General features: G+C 39.0%; 1 protein-coding gene across 1 annotated transcript in view; it reads right to left on the minus strand.

The window, feature by feature from the left end:
- LOC131682254 (rho GTPase-activating protein conundrum) overlaps positions 1–27,845 on the minus strand; it is a 324,666-nt gene that overhangs the window by 58,754 nt on the left and 238,067 nt on the right. The window contains exon 5 of the mRNA XM_058963609.1: positions 19,252–19,912. Within this exon, the coding sequence (XP_058819592.1) occupies positions 19,252–19,405 (154 nt within the window). The 5' untranslated portion in view covers positions 19,406–19,912. The remainder of the gene's footprint in view (positions 1–19,251; positions 19,913–27,845) is intronic.

Here is a 27,845-nt window from a genome sequence, read left to right on the forward strand (position 1 = left end):
CGATTACCTACTGTTTCTTAAACTCAGTAATGTTGATGCGGGTAATGCGACAGTTGGCTAGGAATGATAAGATAGCGGGAAGCATGCAACATTTCCACATTCTTTCTTTTGGACTGTTGAAAAGTGTGGTAGATTATGCTACTTGAGGTAGATTTGTTCGATGATAAAGTTAATCACGTTGCTTTTTTATTACGTGTAACTGGGACAAACTATTTCACTCAAGGTCTTTGTTTATCTATAATGAATCGCGGATAGTGGCCATGTGCGGTAAATTATTTGTTGAATCAATTTGTGATTATCCATGGAATATAGAAGATGTGAAGAATTCTGACATCGAAATAATAATAATTTCCATAAAATGTTTTCTCGAGAGTTATAAGAATTTGAAGAGGACTATTTTGTAGCAATCCAACAAGGTCTAGTGATTTTCGATAGAATAACTTCCTGAAATCTCTGAGTTGGCAATGCCGTGGAACTTCAACTCATTTGTTAAATTTTGTTCTTCCGTTCCGTTACAATAGACTTCGTGGCCTATTCTTAACGTTCAGAAAAATGCCAAATCTAATACTACGATCTTAGTGACACTGAAAATCGTTCCAGATTGAGGCTAAAACAGCGCACGAAGACTGGTGTGTGGGACTAGTGTTTCTAGGTATTTCTGGTCTACATAGAACAAATTTGCAGCCGCTTTGTGACTTTCTAAGTTTAAGAGGAAACAGAGATGAACAGCAGCAATTTCATTAATGCTAATCGTCGACAGGTTTTCAGTGGTGATTTTAAGCGGTTTTATTTTGTTGGATCTCACGATAAAGAGGGACAAGTCTGTCTTTAACAGGAGGCATGTTGCTAGACTTGAGTGATTCGTCGTCATGCTGCCTAAGCTCGACCCCTGCCAACAGAAGACGAAAGACTAGCCTGTAGGATATTAAGCCTGCTTCTAATGACCCTGCCACTTCTAGTCTTCCGACCTGTATACGTCACATCCTTGCTCTCACTTGGAGGACTATGGTTCTAAATTTTCTTAACTTTTTCTACACAGCAATCTCTAGCTAATTGAATGAATTGAATCGTTAAAAAGTAAATAAGTTCGCGAGGTTCTTTCAGAATATGTATTATTCGTGGGAAGTAACAAAGTTTTTTCACGCATGAAGTACAATATTTTTTCCAGCCATAGTGTTTCAATTGAGTACAGCCCATAATAAGCGAGGATCCACTCGTACCTAAAATATGAGCGAAAGTGCATAAAACACCGTGAACTGATTCAATGTGCTACATATCATAATTCAGAAATTGCACAAGCAGAAGTAAGCCGAATTTGTGCATGCAATCCAATAACGCACAAAACATTGCATATCCGGACGAATGGAACCGTGAAGAGAAGACAAACGGAGCAACAAAAGAAGCATTCAAATGGCATGAAAAATGAAACTGTCATTTTCATTTCCTTCGGCGATTATTTCATGTCGGTCAATTACTCGTCATAATTTCTAATCTATTCATATGTCTCTCATTCCATTTGAGTTCATAATGGCAGTTTCACGGTTTCGCTTTGTTGTGGCGAATGTTTGCCGTTTGTTAAGAGTGGAAGCAATAATAATAATGATTACTTTTTCGGTTAGACACGAAAAAACGAAAGCGACTTTTGTTTTTCGGTATGGTGTACACTGTAAAACGCAATGTAGCAGTTCATATTAGAATAACGATAAAAATGTCAATATTGTCTTCACCATTTTTGATTTAGATATAATTTCGCTTAGTTGATTGATACCAAGGAATTTATGGCTCATTACAAAATAATCTACTTACCAAGTATTAAAAAGGCACTGAAAAATCCGGAGGTACACGTGAAAATGGCATATTATCGGTTTGAAGAGATTTGTTGATTTCTATTTCATTTTCGTTGAATTTTAAATTTTTGTTTGTCACTAAACCATACACCCCGTCCCAAAAGATAAATATCAGGCTTCGCCATTGCCATAGGCTTTTCAAAATTATTTTGAGTGATTTTGACTGAAATGAGCTCATGTTGGATATGATGCCTATGGGAGTAATTAATGTTTCTTCTGTTTTAAGATCATCGATAAAAATGTGTTATTATTATTATTATCACTTCTGAAAGTCGAATCGGAAGTGATCGATTTTGAGGAACTTACTGCAATGATAATAATCAGTGGTAATAATCTCCTTCTGCCTCACATTGAATCTATATGAATAAGCTCCACTTATTTTGTCTTTGCTATGAAGCTTATCTAAGGTCACAAATGGTCCTTGTTGATGTATCGCAATTAACGGTGCCAGTCGTGTGTGCTTGCACAAGTGTTTACGATTGGGTTATCTATTCGAGTTATGCCTTACTTACCGCAGGTAAATGGCAAAGGAATTTTGTCGATCATCTGTCTTCGAACAATGGACGCATTTGCGATTAAAATCAGGATTGACAGCTTCGTAGTTAGCCTATTACCCTTTTTTCATTCACATCTTAGATTTTTCAGTCAGTAAACATATGGGCAGATTTAGGAATGAAAATAGCTATCTTGCAAATTACGTTCATTATTGGAAATGACAGAAACCATGCTGCATAGTTGCCTTTGGTCGAATACAGCTGTAAACAATACTTATTTTGATTACAAATGAACCGAATAATTTGTACTTGTAAACAGGTAAACAAAACCATCGTGCATTTGTAGGATGAATGTGGTATCGCGAGTAACAAAGACGTTGCACGGTGGCGCGGTGTGTGACGAAATCTCGAAATCGTAATTTTTGTATTGCTTTGTTGATATATATTTATTTAATATTTTTTTTGGCTTAAATATATTTATAATTTTAAGGAAATCGGATAAAAAAACGGCTTTCAGTTGTTATACTGATGATTTCTGTACGATTCAATACACACGAAGCTTGGAAACCTTAAAACTTCAAATAATAATATCTCAAGAACTACACAATCGATTAGCGTAGTTCGAAGTAGGTATGTAATAAAGATAGTGTTTGCTATCGTATACCACTAAGTATTGTTATTGAAGATTAAAGTGTGTTGTGTGGTAACCAAAAAATCTGAATATATTTTGTCTTCCCGATTCTGAGAAAAAAAAGTTTTTAAAGAGAATTTAAAACAAGGTAAAAAACGCTTAATCCCACTTACAAGATTCATTTATCTTGCGTCCAATCACTTTCCGCTACCGCTACATTACGAATAATGCCGCCAGATGATAAAGTCGCGTCAAATGTATTACCAATCGTCGTCACACCATGCACCACTCGTCTACCGCACCACTCTTCGACCAATATGAGATCATATTCAATTGCCATCGTTCAATCACGTCGGATCTGCTCGTTTCCGTTTGCATTGCTGATTATCAGCCGTATAAAAAAAGTATAACAGCTAAAATGGCCTATTCATCGCATCTCAGCCAGTGTGTATCTACTTCAGTATGATGGTGGCGGGCTTAATTAAATTTCCTACATTCGCCACTCATGGTTAAGTGGGTTTGATGATAAGCTGAAGCATAATCAGAGCTACGGCTGCTATTTGAGTGGTCTCTTGAGATGTGTAAATCGCGGGGAAAAACACGTGCAAAGTAGCGATTACCAAAGCAATTACAACCGAGGTGTTAGGTTGACGAGTTTGTTTGGTGTACTAAGGAGGTGATTGTAACCTACAGAAGTCTAAATTGTTTTCAGAAAAACCCAAAAGTTAGTCAAAGTTAGGGAGTGCACTAACACAAAGAGTCAGGCAAATACAAAAAATGTTTTGATTGCAGCAAGGTTCTACTGTATCGATTTTGTTGGCTATTTTCGGCAAATTTGAGACTAAGAGATACGAAAGCAATGAAACTGAAAGACGGATAGGTATTCTAGAGCGAATCAGTTATAAACTTAGAACGGAAAACTAGAACTAGGCAGGCTCATATGGGCATGATCGAAAGGTAATGTGAAGAATTTGTGAAGAAGATGAAGCCGGCGTCGGCGGTAAAACATGATGATGAGTTATGTTCTACCATAGACCATGCGGTAGACTTGGGTGCAACGCCCAACTCTTACTCTGCAGAAGGCAAAGAATTCTTCACATTTCCTTTCGAATCATGCCCATATGAGCCTGCCTAGTTCTAGTTTTCCGTTCTAAGTTTATAACTGATTCGCTCTAGAATACCTATCCGTCTTTCAATTTCATTGCTTTTCTCTTAGTCTCAAATTTGCCGAAAATAGCCAACAAAATCGATACAGCAAATACAGAAAAGAAGAGTTTTGTGCAATATATTTTTTAAATCTGCTTTGGTAATTTGTAATATTTTACGATTATGAACTCACCTACAATTCAATATGCAAAAATGTGTAGGAAATCTATTCTTTTCGCTATACACCCTTCTACCTGCCTTAAGATGGTGTTAACCCTATCCTATCTGAGACAACATAAGAGACCATTCATAAATTAGGTAACTCAAAAATTACTCTCTAAACATTTCCATGTAACAAATTGTCACAAATTTCTCTGTCCCCTCCCATATTACGCAACAAATTTTTCAAAAATATTTGTTTTCTTCAGTAAAAACATGTTACGTATTGTTCTAGCTTACTCCCTCTCCCTCATAAGTCACAACATGTCACACTTTGTCGTACCACCACCTCCCTCCCTAAAAGCACTACGTAATTTATGAATTGTCCCTAACAAGCAAACCACCCCGATACCCATTATGTAAGACGCTATTTTGGATAACCATAACTTGAGTTACAACTTGCTTTCCAAAATGGCCTATATGAAAATAATATCAATGAAAGGATTCATCTCATTTGGCCGAATTTGTCTTTTGTGCATATGTTGTTGGACAAAATTTATTATTTGGTCCAACGTTGTTGAACCGAATGCTATTTAACCAAAAGCGTAACTTGGACCAATGCCATTCTTTCGGGACGATTATTACAAAATTACAAACAATAGCAAAAATTTAAATAAGATCTGATTAGTATCGAATGTGATTTATTTGTGTTAAACTGAACCTTGTTTAATAATTGCTGCACATCTACAGTATCCGTGGCAATTAATTTTTTGTGATGTTTTTCTTCTATTTAAATGAGCGGTAGTTTCTATACCTCTCTTCAATATATGTCTCCAAGGGAATTCTGCAATATTTTTATTATTCAACATAGACCTCAATATAATCCGATCTCATCTTTAAATGAGAAAAGTAATGATAATCCGCAAATATACCCCTCGGGCGTATGGCGTACTAGGAATAATGAACCAATAGTATTTAATAATATTTTATGATTTTGTGAAATATTTCACGGCAAGCATGGTAAATCGTGACTATTAGACTATGGATACATGCACATGTCCATGTATACATAAATAATACTTCATGATTTCGTGAACTTTTTCGCGAGCACGAATGATGTGTCGTGACGAATATGCTAGCAATAATGACTAATATATTAGAAATCTTGAATTAGATCAAGAGGATTGAATAGATTCGCTAATAATATTCAGCGTTCTGTGAAATAGTTCATCAGAAGCTATCCAGACTGTTTGAGTTTGTGAATTAGTTAATTCACAACAACGAAAACCAGATCATAATCAAGATATAATAAATCATGAATCAGTTTACGTCGTACATCTGAAAAATGTTCTCGTGAATAAAATCACGAGATAACATTTGATTTATAAATACTGCTCATAAAATTGTGAACTTACTCACATGCGGAAAATCGATACGGTAATGGCATGTCGGAGACCGTGACTGAAGTTCATAAAACAAAATTACGTATCTCCACTAAAGCGTTGTTCAAGCGGCTTTGAAGAGAAATACAACAGATTTTAATAAAACACGTGAATTTTGTTCATGGTCCTGTTTTCGTAACGTAATAAAGAGATTGTTTCAGAATTCATTGCACTTTATTCACGATTTTGGAAACAATTTTTATTCCGTGTATTGGGAACGATAAAACTGGTAAAACCGTTGAAAACCTGGAGATTTTTTAATTGAGTTTTATATATATCAATCAGGCCCGTTCGCAAGGGGGGAGGGTGCGTGGTTCGGGGGTTCAAACCCCCCTCCCCCATGAGCGTTTTAAATTACTTTTAAAATTCATTAACTTCCTGTCCAGGAAAAAATATACTGCAAACTGTTTTGACACAGAAAATGTCATTTGAGTTCGGTCACTCCAGAAACAAGTCAATGAAGAAACCAAGGACGAAACTTTGCGAGGGTGGTTGGAAAGGGATGTATTTCAAGTTGAACGGCTTCTCTGAAGGATCGGTTCACGTTTCGGCAAGCTTCGATATTAGCAACAGTAGTGAGTATACAGCAGATGTCGGTCAGCGGACTAGCAACGGCAGCTAAGGAGGAAAAACACGAAGTTGAAGAAAATCGGGATATCGTTGTCTAGAGAAATTTTGCCGCCAATGATTATTCCGTTGGAGTGGCAGCGAAATGGATAGCGAAAATGGGCATCGGTATAGGGTGTAATACCGCCGCCGAGAAGTTCTCAGCACCAGCCAGCATATGAATAGGAACGACTAGCACCAAGAAGGATAAGAAGCCCGGCGAAGGTGGTTGTAAACAGATGTAAATCCTTATGGTCTACACCTCCGAATCATGTCTCAACAGGTGATAATATTTGCAGCAGACCTGAGCAGGTCAGATATATCACGAAAGTAGCTATGTGGATAAAAACATGACGATTAACACAAAACAAAATAAGCAAGATTACAATCCCTACTAAAGCAGTACTTAACGGTAACTCCGGATGGCTGAGGATTGCGAGATACAAGAGGTTTAGGTTTAGTCGGTTGGCTTAACAACTTCTACAAACCAATCCGAATCCACCACGAGCCAGCTTGCAGAGCACAGTGGTCGGAAATGCCAAAAACGTGAACTTAATTCACTAGAGGCACAGGGTGTCTTTGGAGGAATTGTTCGTATGAATATTCGCCACAATCTGATAAAAAATAAATTGAGGCATGGCTTACAATGATTGAACTAGAAAAATTAACTTTTTATACTGACGAGGTAGAAAGTTGGTGTCTTCGACAAAGTTTTAGAAATGCTCATAATGAAGAATTTTGTTAAACAACTTGAACTTGAGGACTTAAGGTTATCGATTTACAAAGCGTTTTCTAAGGCAACCCCCTTAAATTTAATATAACTTTTTTCACTGTGACTTTTCGTGCAAACGATGTTCCAGACAAATGTTGAGGTATTAAAACCACATAATATTGTTGACGACTGCATGTAAAAATTAAATTATTGTTGAAGACTGCATGCCAAAATATTGTTGAAGACTACATGTAAAAAATTTACCTGAAATCGGCGGCGCGGCGCACACCTCTTGAAAAAATACTCATCCGTTTTAGGGTTATTGAAGCATTTTAAATTTTTTTTACACCAAGTTCATCTGCGTATACGAGCGAAAGGCGCAAACCAAAATGAACGAGCAGGAACTATTTTCAATGTCCAGACCACGCATAATAAAGGTAAGAAAGTTTGATGCGTGGCACTCTAGAACTCTATGAATAGGGTACGCTCACTTTGTAATGTTTTTTTTTACTTTTTCCATATAAAAATCAACGAAAAAAATTATTTTTCGTGAAATTTGTAATTTAAAAAAACTTTAATAACTTTGAAATGAATGAGTATTTTTACTTATAGTCTTCAAGAATATTATGTGGTTTTAATGTCTCACACATTTGTTTGAAACATGGTTTGTACGAAAAGTCACAGTGGAAAAAGTTATATTAAAAAATTCTAAATTTAATGGTGGTGCCTTAGAAAACGCTTTATAAATAGATAGCTTAAAGTCCTACATGTCGTAAGAATGTCGGACGACGACCCGGTGAAGATGGTTTTTGAGGGCGACCCTACAGGAACAAGAAGACAGGGCGCACAGCGAGCAAGGTGGATCGGCCAGATAGAGGACGACCTGCGGACCCTTCGAAGACTGCGAGACTGGCGACAAGCAGCAATGGACCGAATGGAGTGGAGACAGCTTCTGCATACAGCAGGAGACAACAGGGCGCTAGCCTGAACGGTAAGGTAAGTAAATAAGTCCTACAAGTTCAAGTTGTACTGTATCGATTTTGTTGGCTATTTTTGGCAAATTTGAGACTAAGAGAAACGAAAGCAATGAAATTGAAAGACGGATAGGTATTCTAGAGCGAATCAGTTATAAACTTAGAACGGAAAACTAGAACTAGGCAGGCTCATATAGGCATGATCGAAAGGTAATGTGAAGAATTCTTTGCCTTCTGCAGAGTAGGAGTTGGGCGTTGCACCCAAGTCTACCGCATGGTCTATGGTAGAACATAACTCATCATCATGTTTTACCGCCGGCCGGCGTCGGTGACCATAGACCATAGACCATGCGGTAGACTTGGGTGCAACGTCCAACTCCTACTCTGCAGAAGGCAAAGAATTCTTCACATTTCCTTTCGATCATGCCCATCAAGACTGGGTCCAGGCCTCTGATTTTTTTTTTAGTTTGAGGGTTTCTGTACGTTTCTTTTAAACTAAACCAATGAAAGTCATAATCATCAAAGAATTGTTAATTTTCGGTCAAATTGGAAATCTTGTATTATCTTGCGTATCTCTTGATCAAACTATGATTATTGTCACTCGTAACGTGCTCAAGTATATATAGAAGATGGTGCAGTCATGCTACGACTAAACGATCTGTCTCCCGGAACATCTGATAGCGCCATCCATAGTGAAATTGTCTGCGACTCTTGGTGGGATTACTACCTCGGCAATGCCAACGGTGTACGGATGATAAGAATGTAGTTAAACCTCCTCTATTCCTGCCCTAGTGACCCTGGAGCATGAAATTCTCTACTCACAGACCACTGTCTATCTAACACAATCAAGCTGCAATGTGTCAGTTCTGTGTCTGCACACTATGGACAGTAGACTGGTTCAATTCTTGACTTTTAGCTCCACCGACTCTACTGATTCCTTTTATGGTAATTGTGCAAATTTTGGTACCGATCGGTTGTGTCTACGGACCCTCCAAAAATATCAAAGTTTATATGGAAATTGGTATGGAAAATCTATTAACATTGCAAATAAATTCTTAAAAAATCACCTTGCCAATCAAATTAAAAGAACGCCATATATTTATAAATGAATTCTTCTACTGAATATATTCGTGAAACATTGTAAGTTTGTGAAAATTCGCTGAGATGAGTTATTAACTAAAGAAGCAGCATGACTTCAAAACAAGTGGATTTTATTATTAATCATAGCAGCCCTGTTTGAATAGCTCCATTGTTAGTGTAAACTAGACCTCCACCCATCGCTCGCGAATGACAATTGCAGCTATTCAAACATGGTTGCTATGACTAATCATAAAATCCACTTGTTTTGTAGTCATCCTGCTTCTTTACTTAATAACTTTTCTCAGCGATTTTTTAAAAACTTACAATGTTCCACGAATATGTTCAGTAGAAGAATACCTTTTGAAATATATAGTGTTCTCATTAATTGATTGTTGAGGTGTTTTTTAAAGAATTTATTTTCAATGTAAACCGATTTTCCATACTAATTTTCATATAAACTTTGAAATTTTTGGAGACACAACTGATCGGCACCAAAATTGGCCCAATTACTAAGGGCCACAAAAGGAATCAGTAGGGCCTGGTAAAGCTAATAGTCAAAAATTGAACCAGTCTAATGGACAGCCGTGTGAGGAATTTCCCAAGAAATAAATAATTAACCTTTACAACTAAATCAAACAATCAGATTCCATCACTCAACGTTAACCTTCAAACTACCAAGCCCTCTTCGATACACCAAAATCGACGTTCTTTTTGCCATAACTTTTTTTCTGTTTAATCGATTTTGATGCAGTTTTTTGCAAAAGAACCGGAAATTATTCCAATTTTCGAAAATGCATTAAAAATCGTATTCGTAGCTACGACCCCGGAGTAAATCCAGATTGCAGTGGGGTACCAACTTTTGGCCATTTTTAGTTTTTCATACATATTTTCAAAACAACGCTAGAATTCAACATTTTTCGACAAGAATTTGTCAGAATTGACCTTCTTGTATAATAATTGCACTTCATATATTAGTAATACGAATTGGCCAGTTCCTGGGAGCGGTTCCCAAAAGTGGCCATTCATGAGCTTACATTGCATATGCTTTATTATAACAGAAACACTAATTTATTTCAACAAATCTTATCAGATCGTCTACTTAGTATAGCAAGCAATTAATTCAATAAAGGTTTAATATAGATTTGCCACTTTCTGACCAGTTCCGGGAATTCCGGAACACGGTTCCCAGGACGAAATTTATTTTTTATGATAATTGTGGAATGCGACACATCAAAAAACATCAACTCGATGATCTATGAAGAATGCAATCACATTCGAAGGTATCTGGACACATGTAGACACTTGATGACCAGTTCCGAGAATTCCGGAACACGGTTCCCGTGTCAAATTTTTTTTATGATAATCATGGTATGCGGCACATCAAAAAACATCAACTTGATGATCTATGAAGAATGCAATCATATACGAAGGTATCCGGACACATGTAGACACTTGATGACCAGTTCCGGTAATTCCGGAACATGGTTCCCAGGTCAAATTTTATTTTCAATATAATCATAGCATGCGGCACATCAAAAAACATCAACTCGATGATCTATGAAGAATGCAATCATATACGCAGGCATCCGTACACTTGTGGACCATTGATGACCAGTTCCGGGAATTCCGGAACACGGTTCCCGGGTCAAATTTTATTTTTATGATAATCATGGCATGCGGCACATCAAAAAACATCAACTCGATGATCTATGAAGAATGTAACCATTTACGAAGGCATCCGGACACATACGGACACTTGATGGCCGGTTCTTGGATATCCGGAACACGGTTCCCAAGTCAAAATTTATTTTTATGATTGTGGCATGCGGCACATCAAAAAACATCAACTCGATGAACTGTTAGGAATGCAATCATATACGAAGGCATCCGCACACTTGTAGACCATTGATGACCAGTTACGGGAATTCCGGAACACGGTTCCCGGGTCAAATTTTATTTTTAAGATAATCATGGCATGCGGCACATCAAAAAACATTAACTCGATAATCTATGAAGGGTGCAATCATATACGAAGGCATCCGGATACATATGGACACTTGATGGAGAGTTTCGGGAACTCCGGAACACGGTTCCCAGGACGAATTTAATTTTTATGATAATCGTGGCATAAGGCACATAAAAAATAAAAACTCTATGATCTATGAAGAATGCAATCATATACGAAGGCATCTGGATACATATGGACACTTGATGAAGAGTTCCGGGAATTCTGGAACCCCTTCCCAGGACGAATTTTATTTTTATGATAATCATGGAATGAGGCACATCAAAAAACATCAACTCGAAGATCTATGAAAAATGCAATCATAAACGAAGGTATCCGGACACATACGGACACTTGATGATCAGTTTCGGGAATTCCGGAACATGGTCCCCAGGTCAAATTTTATTTTTATGATAGTCATAGCATGCGGCACATCAAAGAACATCAACTCGATAAGCCATGAAGAATGCAATCATATACGAAGACATCCGTACACATGTGGGCCATTGATGACCAGTTCCGGGAATTCCGGAATACGGTTCCTAGGACAAATTTTATTTTTATGATAATCGTGGCATGCGGCACATAAAAAAACATCAACTCGATGATATATGAAGAATGCAATCATGTATGAAGACATCCGTACACATGTAGACACTTGATGACCAGTTTCGGGAATTCCGGAACATGGTTCCCAGGTCAAATTTTATTTTTATGATGATCGTGGCATGTGGCACATCAAAAAACATCAACTCGATGATCTATGAAGAATGCAATCATGTATGAAGACATCCGTACACATACGGACACATGATGCCCGGTTCCGAGAATTCCGGAATACGGTTCCAAGGACGAATTTCGTTTTTTATGATAATCATGGCATGAGGCACATCAAAAAACGTCAAGTCGAAGATCTATGAAGAACACATCAAAAAACATCAACTCGATGTCTATGAAGAATACGAAGGCATCGATTCAAGCGGACACTTGATGACCGGTTTCAGGAATTCCGGAACACGGTTCCCGGGTCGAATTTTGTTTTCCATGATGAGCATGATAATATATGAAGGCATCTGGACACATGATTCTCAGTTCCGGGAATTCTGGAACACAGTTCACAGTACGAAATTTTTTATTCGATTTTTTTGTTTTCGAGTTGAGCTATGCGGTTCATCAAAAAAACACCTACTCGATGATCTACGAAGAAAGCAGTCATCCAGACACATACGGACATTTGATGGCCGGTTCCGTGAATTCCGGAACACGCTTTATTTTCCTTTCGTTAAGGAACGATTGCTAATGGTCTGTGAAACCGTAGTACACAAAACAAATACTCTGGAGCAGAAAAGCATTAGTTTTGTTGCTCATAAGCTGTGCGGATTATAGCAGACGCATGTGAGTGTGTCATCGCTCCAAATTTGGGCTCCTATCACAACATGTCCCGTATAAACTTAATGTCACTCCTGAATACCATGTCTACAAACATGTCTAGTATGAATAAGAAAATCGGAGACAAATAACTGTATTGTGGCGACTTGTGGTTACTTATACTGTGATATTTTACTTATGAGTTTCTCATTTGACTTCCCACAAATTTCAGCATTGATCATGATCGCTGAGAAATATTTTCCTAAAAAGGCAAATCAAATTGGCACTAAAAATGGGGTAAAGATGAGGTTGAGAAGCTGAACGATATTTTTTTAACCACACCAACGCGGAAAAAATATCGTTCATCACGCATATGAAGTTTACTATTCCATTGTATGGTATTGGTGATGTTATAGTTATAGGAGAAGAGGGTAAAGCCGGCGCAAAAAAACAATATGTCAATAATGTGGGTTGAGAGAGGGCTGTGGTGGTAAAAAAAGACTATCCAATTCTATTTTATCTCTTTGTGGTTCGTTGATATTTGCACTCAATCACTGTGTGCGAATTACTGCATGTACATGAGGATGGTTTTTGGACAAGAGAACGTTAGCTCAAAACCAAAAATGCGACCGCGCTATTTTGGGTAAAACTTAAAAAAATAAGTTACGTAACGGAGTGTAGTATCAAGGCATTGCTTTAAATACATTACAGATCTTACAGAAAAATATATCGGCCAAGGAACCGTATTCTGGAATCCACGGAACCACAACATCAATAGACCGCATGTGTCCGGATGTCTTCATATATGACTGCTTTCCTCGTAAATCATCCAATTGATTTGTTTGGTTATGTTACTCTCCATCAAGTGTCCGTATGTATCCGGTTGCCTTCGTATATGATTGCATTCACCATAGAACAGCGAGTTGATGTTTTTTTATATGCCGCATGCCACGATTATCATAAAAATAAAATTCGTCCTGGGAACCGTGTTCCGGAATACCCGAAACTCTCCATCAAGTGTCCGTATGTATCCGCATGCCTTCGTATATGATTGCACTCTTCATAGATCATCGAGTTGATGTTTTTTGATGTGCCGCATGCCATGATCATCATAAAAATAAAATTTGACCTGGGAACCGTGTTCCGGAATTCCCGAAACTGGTCATCAATGGTCCACAAGTGTACGGATGCCTGCGTATATGATTGCATTCTTCACAGATCATCGAGTTGATGTTTTTTGATGTGCCGCATGCTATGATTATATTAAAAATAAAATTTGACCTAGGAACCATGTTCCGGAATTACCGGAACTGGTCATCAAGTGTCTACATGGTTCCGGATACCTTCGTATATGATTGCATTCTTCGTAGATCATCGAGTTGATGTTTTTTGATGTGCCGCATGCCATGATTATTATAAAAAAAATTTGACACGGGAACCGTGTTCCGGAATTCTCGGAACTGGTCATCAAGTGTCTACATGTGTCCAGATGCCTTCGAATGTGATTGCATTCTTCATAGATCATCGAGTTGATGTTTTTTGATGTGTCGCATTCCACAATTATCATAAAAAATAAATTTCGTCCTGGGAACCGTGTTCCGGAATTCCCGGAACTGGTCAGAAAGTGGCAAATCTATATTAAACCTTTATTGAATTAATTGCTTGCTATACTAAGTAGACGATCTGATAAGATTTGTTGAAATAAATTAGTGTTTCTGTTATAATAAAGCATATGCAATGTAAGCTCATGAATGGCCACTTTTGGGAACCGCTCCCAGGAACTGGCCAATTCGTATTACTAATATATGAAGTGCAATTATTATGCAAGAAGGTCAATTCTGACAAATTCTTGTCGAAAAATGTTGAATTCTAGCGTTGTTTTGAAAATATGTATGAAAAACTGAAAATGGCCAAAAGTTGGTACCCCACTGCAATCTGGATTTACTCCGGGGTCGTAGCTCCGAATACGATTTTTAACGCATTTTCGAAAACTGGAATAATTTCCGGTTTTTTTGCAAAAAACTGCATAAAAATCGATTAAACAGAAAAAAAGTTATGGCAAAAAGAACGTCGATTTTGGTGTATCGAAGAGGGCTTGGTAGTTTGAAGGTTAAATCACGAAATATCGTCCATTACCATCGACGACAGTTACCAATGAATATTGAATCATCAAGCTTCTGTAGCAACAATCTGCACCGCCAAAAGATGCAAGAAGCATATCAGAACAATCAACCGCGACATTCAAAACAGCAATAGCGATAATAGTCGCTAATGCAGTCTAGATGGACGAAGGCGGCAATCAAGAAAGCAGACCGAATGATCATCATACGTTTTAGGTGACACTGAAAATGCTCCTTCGCCACGAAAACGGATATCCGTATGCAGGGGTAAAATGCGTGCGCTGGGTTCAGTCGTAACCAGTGATGTACCAAATCGGGTTTTTAAAATTTTGGGGAAAAACCCAAGGTTTTTTCCCGGTTAAAACAATTTTTTCGCGGGAAGATTGGGTTTTTTGAAATTTTTTGATATTTTGGTAAGTGAACATTAATGTATTGTTATCCAAACATTTTTATTTTATTTATGAGCATTATTGTCATAAAGTTTTGCAGGTATATGAGTTCTGAATGGTTTTCCTCGATTGAATCATTTATAGCGGTTATGGCGGTGATCCAACATTTTTTTACAAATATTGTGATTAAATAAGTGATAAAACTTTTCAATGTTTGGGCTAAATCGATTGTGTTTCTTACTGTGAATCCACGTAAACGAACTAAACATTTTTTCTACTGTTGCTGATGTAGCTGATGCCGAAAAAATTCGGATTGTGATTTGTGAGAGTTCTGATTACGGTTCATACTAATGACGAATGTCAAGGCCACTCGCATTCTGCATATGACTCACTTTTCACCGAACTAAATAGGTATTTTCTAAATTTTGTGTGAATACCTACCTCATTTCGCTAAAAAAATAGATACCTCTAAAATGAGTAACAAGCAGAATAAAAGTAGTTTGGGCATCACACGATTATTCTAATTTTCACTTGTCAGAGTAACAATGACTATTGTTCTCAGTATTATATGAAACCAGTTGGAATATGGAATGGACCGAAATTAAAGTCGCAAAACCCGTATTATATATATTAGAATGTGAAAATTGTGAAAATTGAATTTAAACTTCAAGTTTCAAAATTGAACAGGAGCTTTTCGATTATGTCCTACAGAATAAAAACCGTAAAAAAGTATATCCGGTTCTTGCAAAGGACTTTTCTTTATCCAACTTTTAATCTTGAATGTAACGTTGTACGGAATTTCCTCTGAGCGAATTATACTGGAGGTTCATCCTTGCCGACTTTTTCGGGTGAGAATATTCTAAGCGATTGTCATGCTCAAGGATCTCTGTCCGATTTTTACGCTTGATGTTTATATTCGATTTTACATGCTAAGATATCTGGAGTGGATTCTACAAAGTATGTTTTATTCTTGCGACTTTTATTTTCGGTCTCTCAAATGTAAATGCAAGATTCTTTAACCCTCCGGAAGTCGTACTTATAGCCCACTGAATGATCAGCCGCTGGTGCCCTAAGACGATTTCGCTAGATTTTCAGAGCAGCGTGCACTCTGTGCACTATCGCGACTGCCGAAAGGATAAAAAACATTAAATGAACATTATACATTCGATAAAACGAAAAAACCCATATTTCGTCAGGGTTAAAATGATTTGGGAAAAAACCCGGTAAAAACCCAAAAATAAAAACCCGGGAAGATGGAATTTTTCCCATCGGTACATCACTGGTCGTAACGCACTACTGTGGCGTAGCCAGAAATTTGGTTCGAGGGGGGGTCTTATGAAAATTGTTGATTTTTTGAAAATGCTAAAATTTAATAAGAGTTTCATCAATTATTGAAAATTCACAAACTTGGGTAGTCAAACAGATGCCATTCCAGTCTACAAACAAGCAGAACCAATATGGAACAGTGTTCAAACCTCTATAGATTATTTTCTTGTACAACATGTCAATGAAGTCAAAGAATGTTAACTTCCAAGGTGGGACAAAATCTTTTAAAACTTTCTCAACAGTCAAGATCACATAATTTGAAATAATTAACTTTGAATCTTGATTAATTCTCCTACAAGTAATTGTGGAAAATTAACTCTTCAAAAATGGTAAGTGACTTGGTGCCTTCAGCATCGAGATATAAAACAATATGTAGGACAAAATTTTAAAGCTAGTTCTCTTCAATATAACTTTTTTTTGTAAGCTTCAGATACTCATACCTTGAATGCGATGTGAATTTTATTGTTTGTAAACCGTAGAGGAGGTTCTCCAAATACAGTAATATCAGAATAACTTGTTTAAAAGCGTATTGTCTACTATATTTCGATACCCTGAAAATATAAAATATTCATGCCTTCAACAAAGTTGTTTGAAACAGCATTTTCGAATACTTTGCTGAAGACATCAAGACTAAATTTTCTTGAAGTTTAAATTCTCTATAATTACTTCTAGAAGGATTAATCACCAAAATTATTTGATCAGACGATGTGCTGTTTTACGTTGATAAAATTCTTTATTTATTTTGCTTTTCGTCACTATTCAAGCTCATAACTGGACAACGAGTCCTAGTACCTAGAGCACAAAATGTTATTAGACCATTGAATTTAGCACTCAAATATACACCTTTAATAGCTTGAAATATTAAAACATTCACCGAAACGTACACGCTGCATCAACTGCTTACTAAAGATCGCTTTAAAGTTTTTGGTGTAACTATTTGCGGTAGTAATAAGTCTCCCATTTTTATTTAAACGCAAGGACGATTTTTAAAACAGAATTTAATTGATAAGTATAGCTCATTAAACCAATTTTATCAATTCTGTTATTTAAAAAGAATGTTTGAATTTTAGTGGATGTTTATGATTTTGGCTCCACTCTCATCTGGTATACTCAATCTGCACAAAACGTTGCATAACGCAGGGCTGGTTTTTGGAACAACTTGTGTTCTTATTCAGACCTACGTTATGAAAATTTGTGATACTATGACAGATCTGCTAAGCGCGGTGTTACATCATGCGCGGCCATTCCTTTCGATTGGAAAAGGGGTGGAATTTTGGGTAAATGCGCTAATATATTGAGATTTTTTTCACTCCAATCCTGCTTAGCGGCTATTCATATAATTGATAATTCAACAACAATTCAATGGTCATAAAAACCGATCCTGATCTGTTAGAGACAAACTGTAAATGTCATTTTTCATCATCTTCCATCTACTTTCCGAAATGTTATTTTTGTTCTTAATCATATTGACTTTTTGTCCCAACTTTACGCAATCTCAAAAAATACGTTTTCTGCAAATGTTGAAATGTAAGCACGTTTTTAATGCGCAAGTTTATGTTTTATCAGACAATCCAAAGAGAATAGGGAAAGAGACGAAGAGTGAAAATCAGTCAAAACGGCAACACTCCCTTTATGATGATTTCAACACTAGAATTTTGGCAACCGCTTCCACAGGCAGCACTTTAAATGACTCCTATTATGTTTTGAAAACAAACCGTATGTCGATCGTTGGATTTGTTTATCAAACGATGCGCATTTCAAAACAATGACATGAAATAATTTTAAAGCTTGTTTTTACTCATACATATACTCTAGAATGCACCTCACAATCACGGTTGAACCAAATTCTGACGAAAATTGACATTTCTTTTTTGATAGATGTACAATACTTATCTCCTCCAACTGAGGCGTGAGTAATGTTTATTTACATTGCACGATTGGTCTGCTCAATAAGGTATTTTTGGCTTCACACTATTCGTCTCTTTCCCTATTCTCTTTGAGACAATCAACCTATTTAAACTTAGCTTCCCATTCGAAAAATTGTCCCTTATCCATATTTTCGAATTTCTTTCCAAAAAAACTCATAATAATTCAAGCAATTATTTTATTTTATATTGATATAAAATAAAATAATATTTGACAATTATGGGATCTCGGCTAAGGGATAAGTTACAAGATTTCCTTTCCACAATTTTCCAAAAGTCCTCATGTGCTTAAAACAATAGGTTCTCAATGTAATGATCAGACAGTATTCTTCCAAAAATATTTTATACAATATTTAACAAAATTAGTCACCATCAATTAATATTTTTACAATGCGATTAATTTTGGTTGGGGGGGATTTAACCCCCAACCCCCTTCCCCTCCCTCTGGCAACGCCACTGACGCACTAAGCGTATATTTTTTAATGAATTCGTTGGAAAAGAAATATAACACTCACAGCTCCGTTAAGCTCACACTTTGAGCCGTGTCAAATAAACGAATTATCGATTGCTATCTTATACCCGTTTTTGTGCAAATGTAACTTAAGTCTATGAAAATAGTGGAACCGAAATTAGCAATAGTATAAGAAAGTTATGGCTTCAAATCGTCTTTAGATTTGAAGCCATAACTTTCTTATACTATTGCTAATTTCGGTTCCACTATTTTCATAGACTTAAGTTACATTTGCACAAAAACGGGTATAAGATAGCTATCGAATATAAAAAACATGTCAAATGGTTCTAACTAACTTGATCGATTCACAAGATTGATGAGTTTATTACTCATAGTCTAAAAAATCCGGACACTTCCAACGAATAAAATTTAGGCTTCGTCTTTAAAAAGGTAAATAATGTCTGAATTTCCCAGGAACTCGCTAAATATGACCGCTTCGTTGATTCCAAGAACTGTTTGACAATTCGGATATCTTTTTTCGTCGTTTAGTTAATGCAGAAGCAAACCCACACTCACCTGCATAGTGACTGATCGGTTCGGGTGCCTGTAGTTTGTACTCGGACAGGTACTCATCCAGTTCCGCTTCCAGGTCTTTGTGGTTCATCGGTGAGCCAACCGAGGAAGACGAGGACAGCTGCGAGGATGAAACGTGGTGTCGATGGTGCAACATTGACTCTCACTCTTTGGTGCTGGCAAAGACTTCTGGTAACCGGATGAGCGGCGCCGTCGACTACTTGCGAAAGCTGCGTGATCCGTTGGAGCTTGGTCCCAGCGACTAATGGATCGGGTAATTTGCAATTAATCACTACGAAGGTGCTGCATTGCTAGGCGCTCATATTACTGTATATAAACACTTGCTTCCTCTTGTGGGCAAATATTTATTTTTCTCGCTTTCGCCTTTAAATCTTTCACCGACTTACAAAACTTGACTCTGAGTACTTCCGGTTTCACTGCCACTTTATGGATTATTCTATAGGATTTATTACTTCATTACCCGTCAATGGGATAATTTTCCTTTCATTGCTTTGCTACGGGTGTCCGGGGAGTTTGCTTCTAAGGCCGCTCCCTCCTGCTAGCTGTTGTCGGTCGGTGACGTAGAATTTCTCTAGCGGTTCAGCGAAGAGCGTCCAAACCCACTCGTACGCGCTGGAGAGGGTTTTTACTGCACGAGATTAATCTGAAAGTGGGAAAGAAGACAAACGAGAGACGATGTTAATTTAAGGCTTTGGGAAAAGTGTGGAGAATGAGTGTGATGTAAATATCAATTGAGTTGTGAGTGTTTGAAAGTGAAAATAATATGCCTCATAATTGCAGCACTTCGCCGCTGATTCAATTAGGCGGGGAACACGCTACTGGCTACTTATTGAACATCACGTTCTTATTAAAAGTGTTATGAATGCACGCAGCAACTATTGGATAAGAGCTTTATTACCTGTATAACCTTAAGAACTGCAAACCTTCTGGTTCGTACCTTTCACTGGACATATCACTGAGTATTTTGTACGTTATGGAGGTGGTTTGTTCATTTCATTCGAGGCTGTTTTTTTTTTTTTTTTTTCAATTTGTTTATTTGATAAGGCACGTATGCGTTAGCTTAAAGGTGCCATTTTTTCATTGTTTTACATTTTGAATTTCTTAAAACTAGGGGGTTACACATTTCAATATTATTTTGTTTTATATAATGAAACTAAAAAAAAAAAAAAAAAACTTTACAGCTAACTTATACATATAAAAGAGGGTATAATATAATATTCGTAAGATTTGGGGGACGGGTCATTTTGTGTGTTCTTTGTATAGTAATTCACTTTATGATTTTTAGAAGGGAGATTGTAGGAGAAATTAATTATTAACTAAGCGGAACATTTTACTCTTATTAACTAGAAATAACTAGAAAGAGTGGTTCCAGGTTAAGGGGAATTAATTAGGGCTATTTTAAAGTAGTGGTACTGTTGTGCATTTCTTAACGAGATTAAATATTGATCAACTAAAACTAAGCACTTAAGTTTTGGGAATATATTCAAGGGGAGAAGGGGGTGAAGTCATACATCTGTGTATCAGAGACATGGGAGGGAGAGCGGACAAGGCTGAAGGGGGGGGGGGGGGGGTGAGATATAAACTTTCAGTTTCCGGCATCAGGAATTAACGGCCAGGATTACAGATTCGAACGGATTGATCAACTAACACTAGAAGATAGGGGGGCACATAAGTTTTGGGAAGATATTCAAGGGGAGAAGGGGTGAAGTCATACATCTGTGTATCAGAGACGTGGGAGAGAGGGTGGACAAGGCTGAACAGGGGGGGGGGGGATATAAACTTTCAGTTTCCGGCATCAGGAATCAACGACCAGGATTACAGATTCGAACGGATGTATCAAGTATTGGGACGCCGGGCGGTTTTCCTCGAGCCGGCAGGGGTTCCTCCAGACGATTTCGTAGTACGGCTCAGATATGGATCGGGAACACACCGCGCTGCGTGTGTGATGTTGTACTGTAGATCTCGTGTTGTTGGTTCATTCGACAGATGTTTTGTCTCGTCTTGGAGTCGTATCAAACCATCGTTGGGGTACGGTAGGCGGAAGAGGGCACTTCTGGGAATAATAAGAGAAAAGATAGGGGCATTTAAATTTGGATATTGATGGTTTTGAGGAACGTGTATATAAGGGACATGTAGAGAATATCGCGGCTTGCTAGTACATCTCGGACCGGGACATTGGGTGATCTTCCTCGGGCCCGAAGGGAATCGAATAGTTGAGATCTGGCAGAACAGTACTCGGCGCATGCCCAGACAACATGTTCGATTTCGTGATAACCGTTGCCACAAGCGCAGATACCGCTATCCACGAGCCCAATACGCCGGAGATGTGCGTCCAGCGTGTAGTGATTGGACATGAGCCGAGACATCACGCTAATGAAATCCCGACCCACATCCATCCCTCCGAACCAAGGTTTCGTCGATACCTTAGGGATTATCGAATGTAGCCACCTTCCCAGTTCACCATTGCTCCATGAAGTTTGCCAACTTTCGAGGGTTCTCTGATGAGTGATACTGAAAAATTCGCTGAAGCTAATTGGTCTTTCATATATGTCACCTTGTAAAGCGCCCGCCTTAGCTAAAGAGTCCGCTTCTTCATTACCTGGAATGGAGCAATGCGAGGGAACCCAAACTAAGGTAATCTTGTACGATCTTACAGACAAAGCACGCAGGCGCTCCCAGATTTTCCCCAGAAAATATGGAATGTGCTTTCTAGGTTTCATTGAACGGAGAGCCTCGATTGAGCTGAGGCTATCCGAGACAATAAAGTAATGATCGGTAGGCAAAGTATCAATGATCCCAAGGGTATACTGAATAGCAGCAAGTTCTGCGACGTAAACTGAAGCAGGGTCATTGAGTTTGAATGAGGCGGTGAGGTTTTGATTGAATATACCGAAGCCAGTGGAGCCGTCGAGGTTTGACCCGTCGGTGTAAAACATCTTGTTGCAGTCGACTTCTCGAAATTTACTATGAAAGATGCTTGGGATCACTTGCGGACGTATGTGATCCGGGATTCCACGAATCTCGTCTTTCATGGATGTGTCGAAGAATACAGTTGAATCAGAAGCATGAAAGAGATTGACACGGTTGGGATAGTATGAAGAAGGATTGATATTTTGTGCCATGTAATCGAAGTACAAGGACATAAATCGGGTTTGAGAATTGAGCTCGACAAGCCTTTCGAAATTTGCAATTACTAACGGGTTCAAGATATCGCATCGGATGAGCAATCGATATGAGAGTTCCCAAAATCGATTTTTCAGCGGAAGGACGCCCGCCAGCACTTCGAGACTCATCGTATGGGTCGAGTGCATGCAACCCAAAGCAATACGCAAACAACAATATTGGATTCGCTCTAATTTGATGAAATGTATGTTCGCAGCGGAGCGGAAACAGAAACTCCCGTACTCCATCACCGACAATATTGTTGTTTGGTACAGCCTGATCAGGTCTCCTGGGTGGGCACCCCACCATGTTCCGGTTATTGTACGGAGAAAGTTGATCCTTTGCTGGCACTTCTGTTTCAGATACCTAATGTGACATCCCCAGGTTCCTTTAGAGTCGAACCAGACCCCGAGATATTTGAAAGTTGAAACCTGAGCAATAGTTTGACCCATTAATTGAAGCTGTAGTTGCGCTGGTTCACGCTTCCTTGAAAATACGACTAGTTCAGTTTTCTCCGTGGAGAACTCGATACCTAGCTGGAGGGCCCAAGCAGACAAATTGTCCAAGGTATCTTGCAATGGTCCTTGCAGATCGACGGCTTTGGGACCTGTAATAGAGACCACACCGTCATCTGCAAGCTGCCTTAGCGTGCAGGAATTGACAAGACATTCGTCAATGTCATTCACGTAAAAGTTATAGAGAAGGGGGCTTAGACATGAGCCCTGGGGAAGACCCATGTAGCTAATTCGTGATGTCGATAAATCACCATGCGAAAAATGCATATGTTTTTCAGACAGCAAGTTTAGCAAAAAGTTGTTTAGAGTCGGTGAAAGACCATGCTGGTGCAGCTTCTCAGAAAGAATTTTGATAGAAACTGAATCAAAAGCCCCCTTTATATCTAGGAAAACTGATGCCATCTGCTCTTTGCTAGCATAAGCCATTTGAATTTCTGTTGAGAGCAACGCAAGACAATCGTTCGTCCCTTTGCCTTTGCGGAAACCAAATTGTGTATCTGACAGTAAGCCATTTGCTTCAACCCAATTATCGAGGCGAAACAAGATCATTTTCTCGAACAACTTTCGGATACAGGACAGCATCGCAATCGGTCGATACGAGTTGTGGTCGGAGGCTGGTTTTCCTGGTTTTTGAATGGCGATGACCTTCACTTGCCTCCAGTCATGAGGGACAATATTACCCTCAAGAAACTTATTAAATAAATTCAACAAGCGTCTCTTGGCAGAGTCTGGCAGATTCTTTAACAAGTTAAATTTGATTCTGTCTGGCCCTGGGGCTTTATTGTTACATGATAAGAGAGCAAGTGAGAACTCCACCATCGAAAACGGTGTTTCGTTCGCGTTATTGTGAGGGGACGCGGCGCGGTAGATCTTCTGTGCCGGGGCGGAATCCGGACAAACCTTCTTGGCAAAATCGAATATCCAACGGTTTGAATATTTCACGCTCTCATTGGTACTGTTTCGGTTTCGTAAGCGCCGGGCCGTACTCCAAAGAGTGCTCATCGATGTTTCTCTCGTTAGTCCGTCGACGAACCGGCGCCAGTAGCTACGTTTTTTGACTTTTATCAAACTCTTCATGCGCGTTTCCGCCATCGCGTACTGTCGGTAGCTAGCTGGCAGCCCGTCGTCCCGGAAGGTCTTATACGCAGCGGCCTTCTCCGCGTACACGTCTGAGCACTCTTTGTCCCACCATGGATTGGGAGGACGCCCGCGTGAATTCGCGTCTGGTACGCGTTTAGTCTGAACTTGAATCGCGGTATCGAGAATCAAGCCAGCCAGGAACCCGTACTCTTCCTCCGGAGGAAGCTCTTGTGTCGATTCTACTTTTTCGGATATCGCGGACGCGTAGCTCTTCCAATCAATATTTCGTGTGAGGTCATACTAAACATTGATTGTATTCGGTGGCCCTGAACCGTTAGCAATATTAATTACGATTGGCAGATGGTCGCTGCCGTGGGGATCAGAGACTACCTTCCACATGCAATCTAACCGCAGCGATGTCGAGCAGAGGGACAGGTCTAAGGCGCTCGGACGCGCTGGAGGGGCAGGAATCCGTGTCATTTCACCCGTATTCAAAATAGTCATATTGAAGTTGTCGCAAAGCTCATGGAGTAGGGTAGATCGATTATCGTCATGAAGGCAACCCCATGCCGTGCCGTGGGAGTTGAAGTCACCTAAAACTAGCCTCGGTGCGGGGAGGAGTTCCGCAATATCGCAAAGCCGTCGGTGGCTAACTGAGGCTCTAGGGGGGATGTAGGTGGAAGCAATGCAAAGGTCTTTGCCTTTAATTCTGGTTTGGCAAGCGACAACTTCAATGCCTGGTGTCGAGGGGAGGTCGATCCGATTGAAAGAATAGCACTTTTTGATCCCCAAAAGTACTCCTCCGTAAGAGTCTTCTCGATCCAAGCGAATAATATTAAAATCGTGGAAGTGTAGGGTTATTTCTGAAGTGAGCCATGTCTCGCATAGGGCAAATGCATCGCATTTCAAATTATTTAGTAAGATTTTAAACGAATCGATTTTCGGGATAATGCTTCTGCAATTCCACTGTAGAACAGTGATTAAATCCTTGACCTCGTTCGATGAATTAGCCATCGAAGGATACAATCGCTGAAAGGAGGGGCCATTTCGCAGTGAACTGCATCAAGAATGTTTTAACTGCGGGGAGAAAGCTTATCAAGATACTTTTAAGAGGGTCAGAAATATTTAACGCTGTAAGAATACGGTCCACAATGTCAGAGAAATTTATTAAGCCAGCACTGTTTTCTTTCTCTGGCTGAGATATGGGAACACTTGGGGTTTTTGATGTTCCTGGAAGTGCTGGGAACTCCTTTTCTGAGCTCAGGTTACTGAGACCGGGAGCGACTTGCTTCGGTTTTGCACCAGTACTTCCTTGAGTAGTTATTTTAGGGGGACCATGAAGAGACACCTTCTGGCCTTTACGACGAAGCTTGGAAGAAGAAATGTTCTTCCTTTTTCTACTACTTCTAGGCACAGCAGAAGATGTTCCCTCCTGGGGTTCATCACAGTCGCCTTCGTCAGTAGACAAGTTGGTAAAGATGTTCGTAGAGACAGGTGGCGTAGCTATCTTAAGCATTTCTGCAAAAGATCGCTTAGAGCGTCCCTGAAGGGAACGCTTAAGATTTTCCTCGCGCTGTTTGTACGCGGGACATGAAGGGAGATCATGTGGGTTTCCCCCACAGTAGAGACACTTTTCGACATCTCTACCACAGGAATCATCCGCATGATTCCCACCGCATTTCCCACAGCGGGCTTTATTGCTACAATGGGAGGCTGTGTGTCCCAATTGTTTGCAATTAGTACAGTTCATGACCCGCGGCACAAAGAGGCGAACAGGTAGACGAACCTTGTCAAAGAGGAGGTAATTGGGCAGGGCAGAGCCGGCGAAGGTCACCCGATAAGAGTCTGAGTTGACGTATATTTTCTTGCCGTCAGCTGCGACTGATGCTGAATGCAAACGTTTGCATTCCAGTATCTTCACTGGCTTAAGCATGGGGTCTTTGAAACAGCCAGTCCCATATTTTAGCAGGTCCTCGCAATTCAGACTCGAATCGGAAACGACCCCACTGACTTCAACCCTGCTAGCTGGAATATAAACCCGGTACTCCTTCGTAAAGGGCTCGTAGCCAGCAATATCGTTTGCCTGAGTAGAACTGTTAACCACCACCCGAAGCTTATCAGGGCGAATTTTCGATATTTCTGTCACGGCCGAATACCGATCCGTCAGAACTCGAGAAATCTGCAACAGATTCAAACACTTTTTTTCTTTGGTCCGGAAGAAGATCACAAATGGCCCGGTGGCCGAGCTCGGATATACCTTGAGCCGGGGAGCCGATTTTATTTCGACGTCCATCTCACCTTGAGATGAACCGCCGTCAGGGGAAGTCATTTTTGCACGGGCCTATTGCCCAGTGCACGTTATTAAGACAACCAAGAAGGGGAAACGAAAACTAATACTTAGCTTGTGTATGTAACGGTATCCAGACGGCTTACTAAAAGAACACTGCTTCACTTCACTGACCGGCTAACGGTACTCAGAAACAGAAACACAAAAGAAGGGAAAAATAATGAAACCTCAACTAGGCGTAGAGTGTGCCAATAACCTTGAACGCGGATTAACACTATTTGTCGCTATAGAGTGTACGGACCGATGACAAAAGACTTCTATCTCGACTGAGTGCTCGATAACGAATGGTTCGAGGCTGTTATTACTGTATGATAAATTCAATTTTGAAATGAACATTGTACAATACGTTACACGCAATAACATCATTTATGGAAGGGAAGACTTAACCAAGTGTCAATAAGCTGATTAAAGGTAGAATATACCCAATTTTTACTATTCTCTGATGTTTCTACTAGGAATGTGCCCAGGTTTTTAACTATCCCATTTCTGTTCGCACCCTTTAGTTAACATGCCATAATCATGAACAATTTTCTGCGTGGTTTGATGCGACAAAAGGGAAGATCGTATAATCTTATTCGTTGCGAATGGAAAGTCACAACAATTTTCCATAGTTTAATAATGCCTGATAAATCTTGTATCAACATGTTTCTATTTATTGTATTACACACAAATTAGAAATTGTGCAGTATTCATATTTAGATCCCGCAGCAATAACAGATGAATAAGGAGAGAAGGGATACATGAACCACTTTTGCCTTTCTTCGTATAAAGAAAAACTCCAAAAATCGACCTTATATCACATAAAGAAAAACTCCAAAAATCGACATTATAACCACTCCAAAAATCGACATTATATCCTAGGCCCGGTGGGCCGAGTGCCATGTACTATTCAACTCAATTCGTTGAAATCGGAAAATATCTGTGTGTATGTGTAATTTAATCTAACACAATTTTCTCAGAGATGGCTGAACCGATTTGCACAAACTTACTTCAAATGAACGGTATAACGCTCCTACTGAACGGTATACAGCTACTGCTACTGATTTTTTTCTCGATCGTATTTCCGATTCCGGAGTTACAGATTGAAGAGTGCGGCCACACAGCAAATTTCCATATAAAGTGGTAACACTATGTCATCAAAATAATGCAAAACTCTCTACACTAGGTGTAAAATTTCTTGGATTTGTAGATCTAGATCACTAAGGACTAATCGAAGTTCAAATGTGGGAGTAAAAGAAATTTGCGAAAGCGAATTTGTATTTTTGATGCCACATGTCTTTTAATGTACAAACCGTCTTGATGACATCTAAAAAATTGAGTATCTATTCTCTGGTACTTCAGTACATTTTTGCCCTTCTCATACTAAAATGATATGTATTTAAAATTCGACAGCCTATACCCAGTTTTGATTTAGATATGTTTTCTGGACTTTCAACGGAGGTGCTCACGGAACTATATAAAGGTATTACTTC

Source organism: Topomyia yanbarensis, chromosome 2, assembly GCF_030247195.1.
Source record: "Topomyia yanbarensis strain Yona2022 chromosome 2, ASM3024719v1, whole genome shotgun sequence".
Lineage (NCBI taxonomy): Eukaryota > Metazoa > Arthropoda > Insecta > Diptera > Culicidae > Topomyia > Topomyia yanbarensis.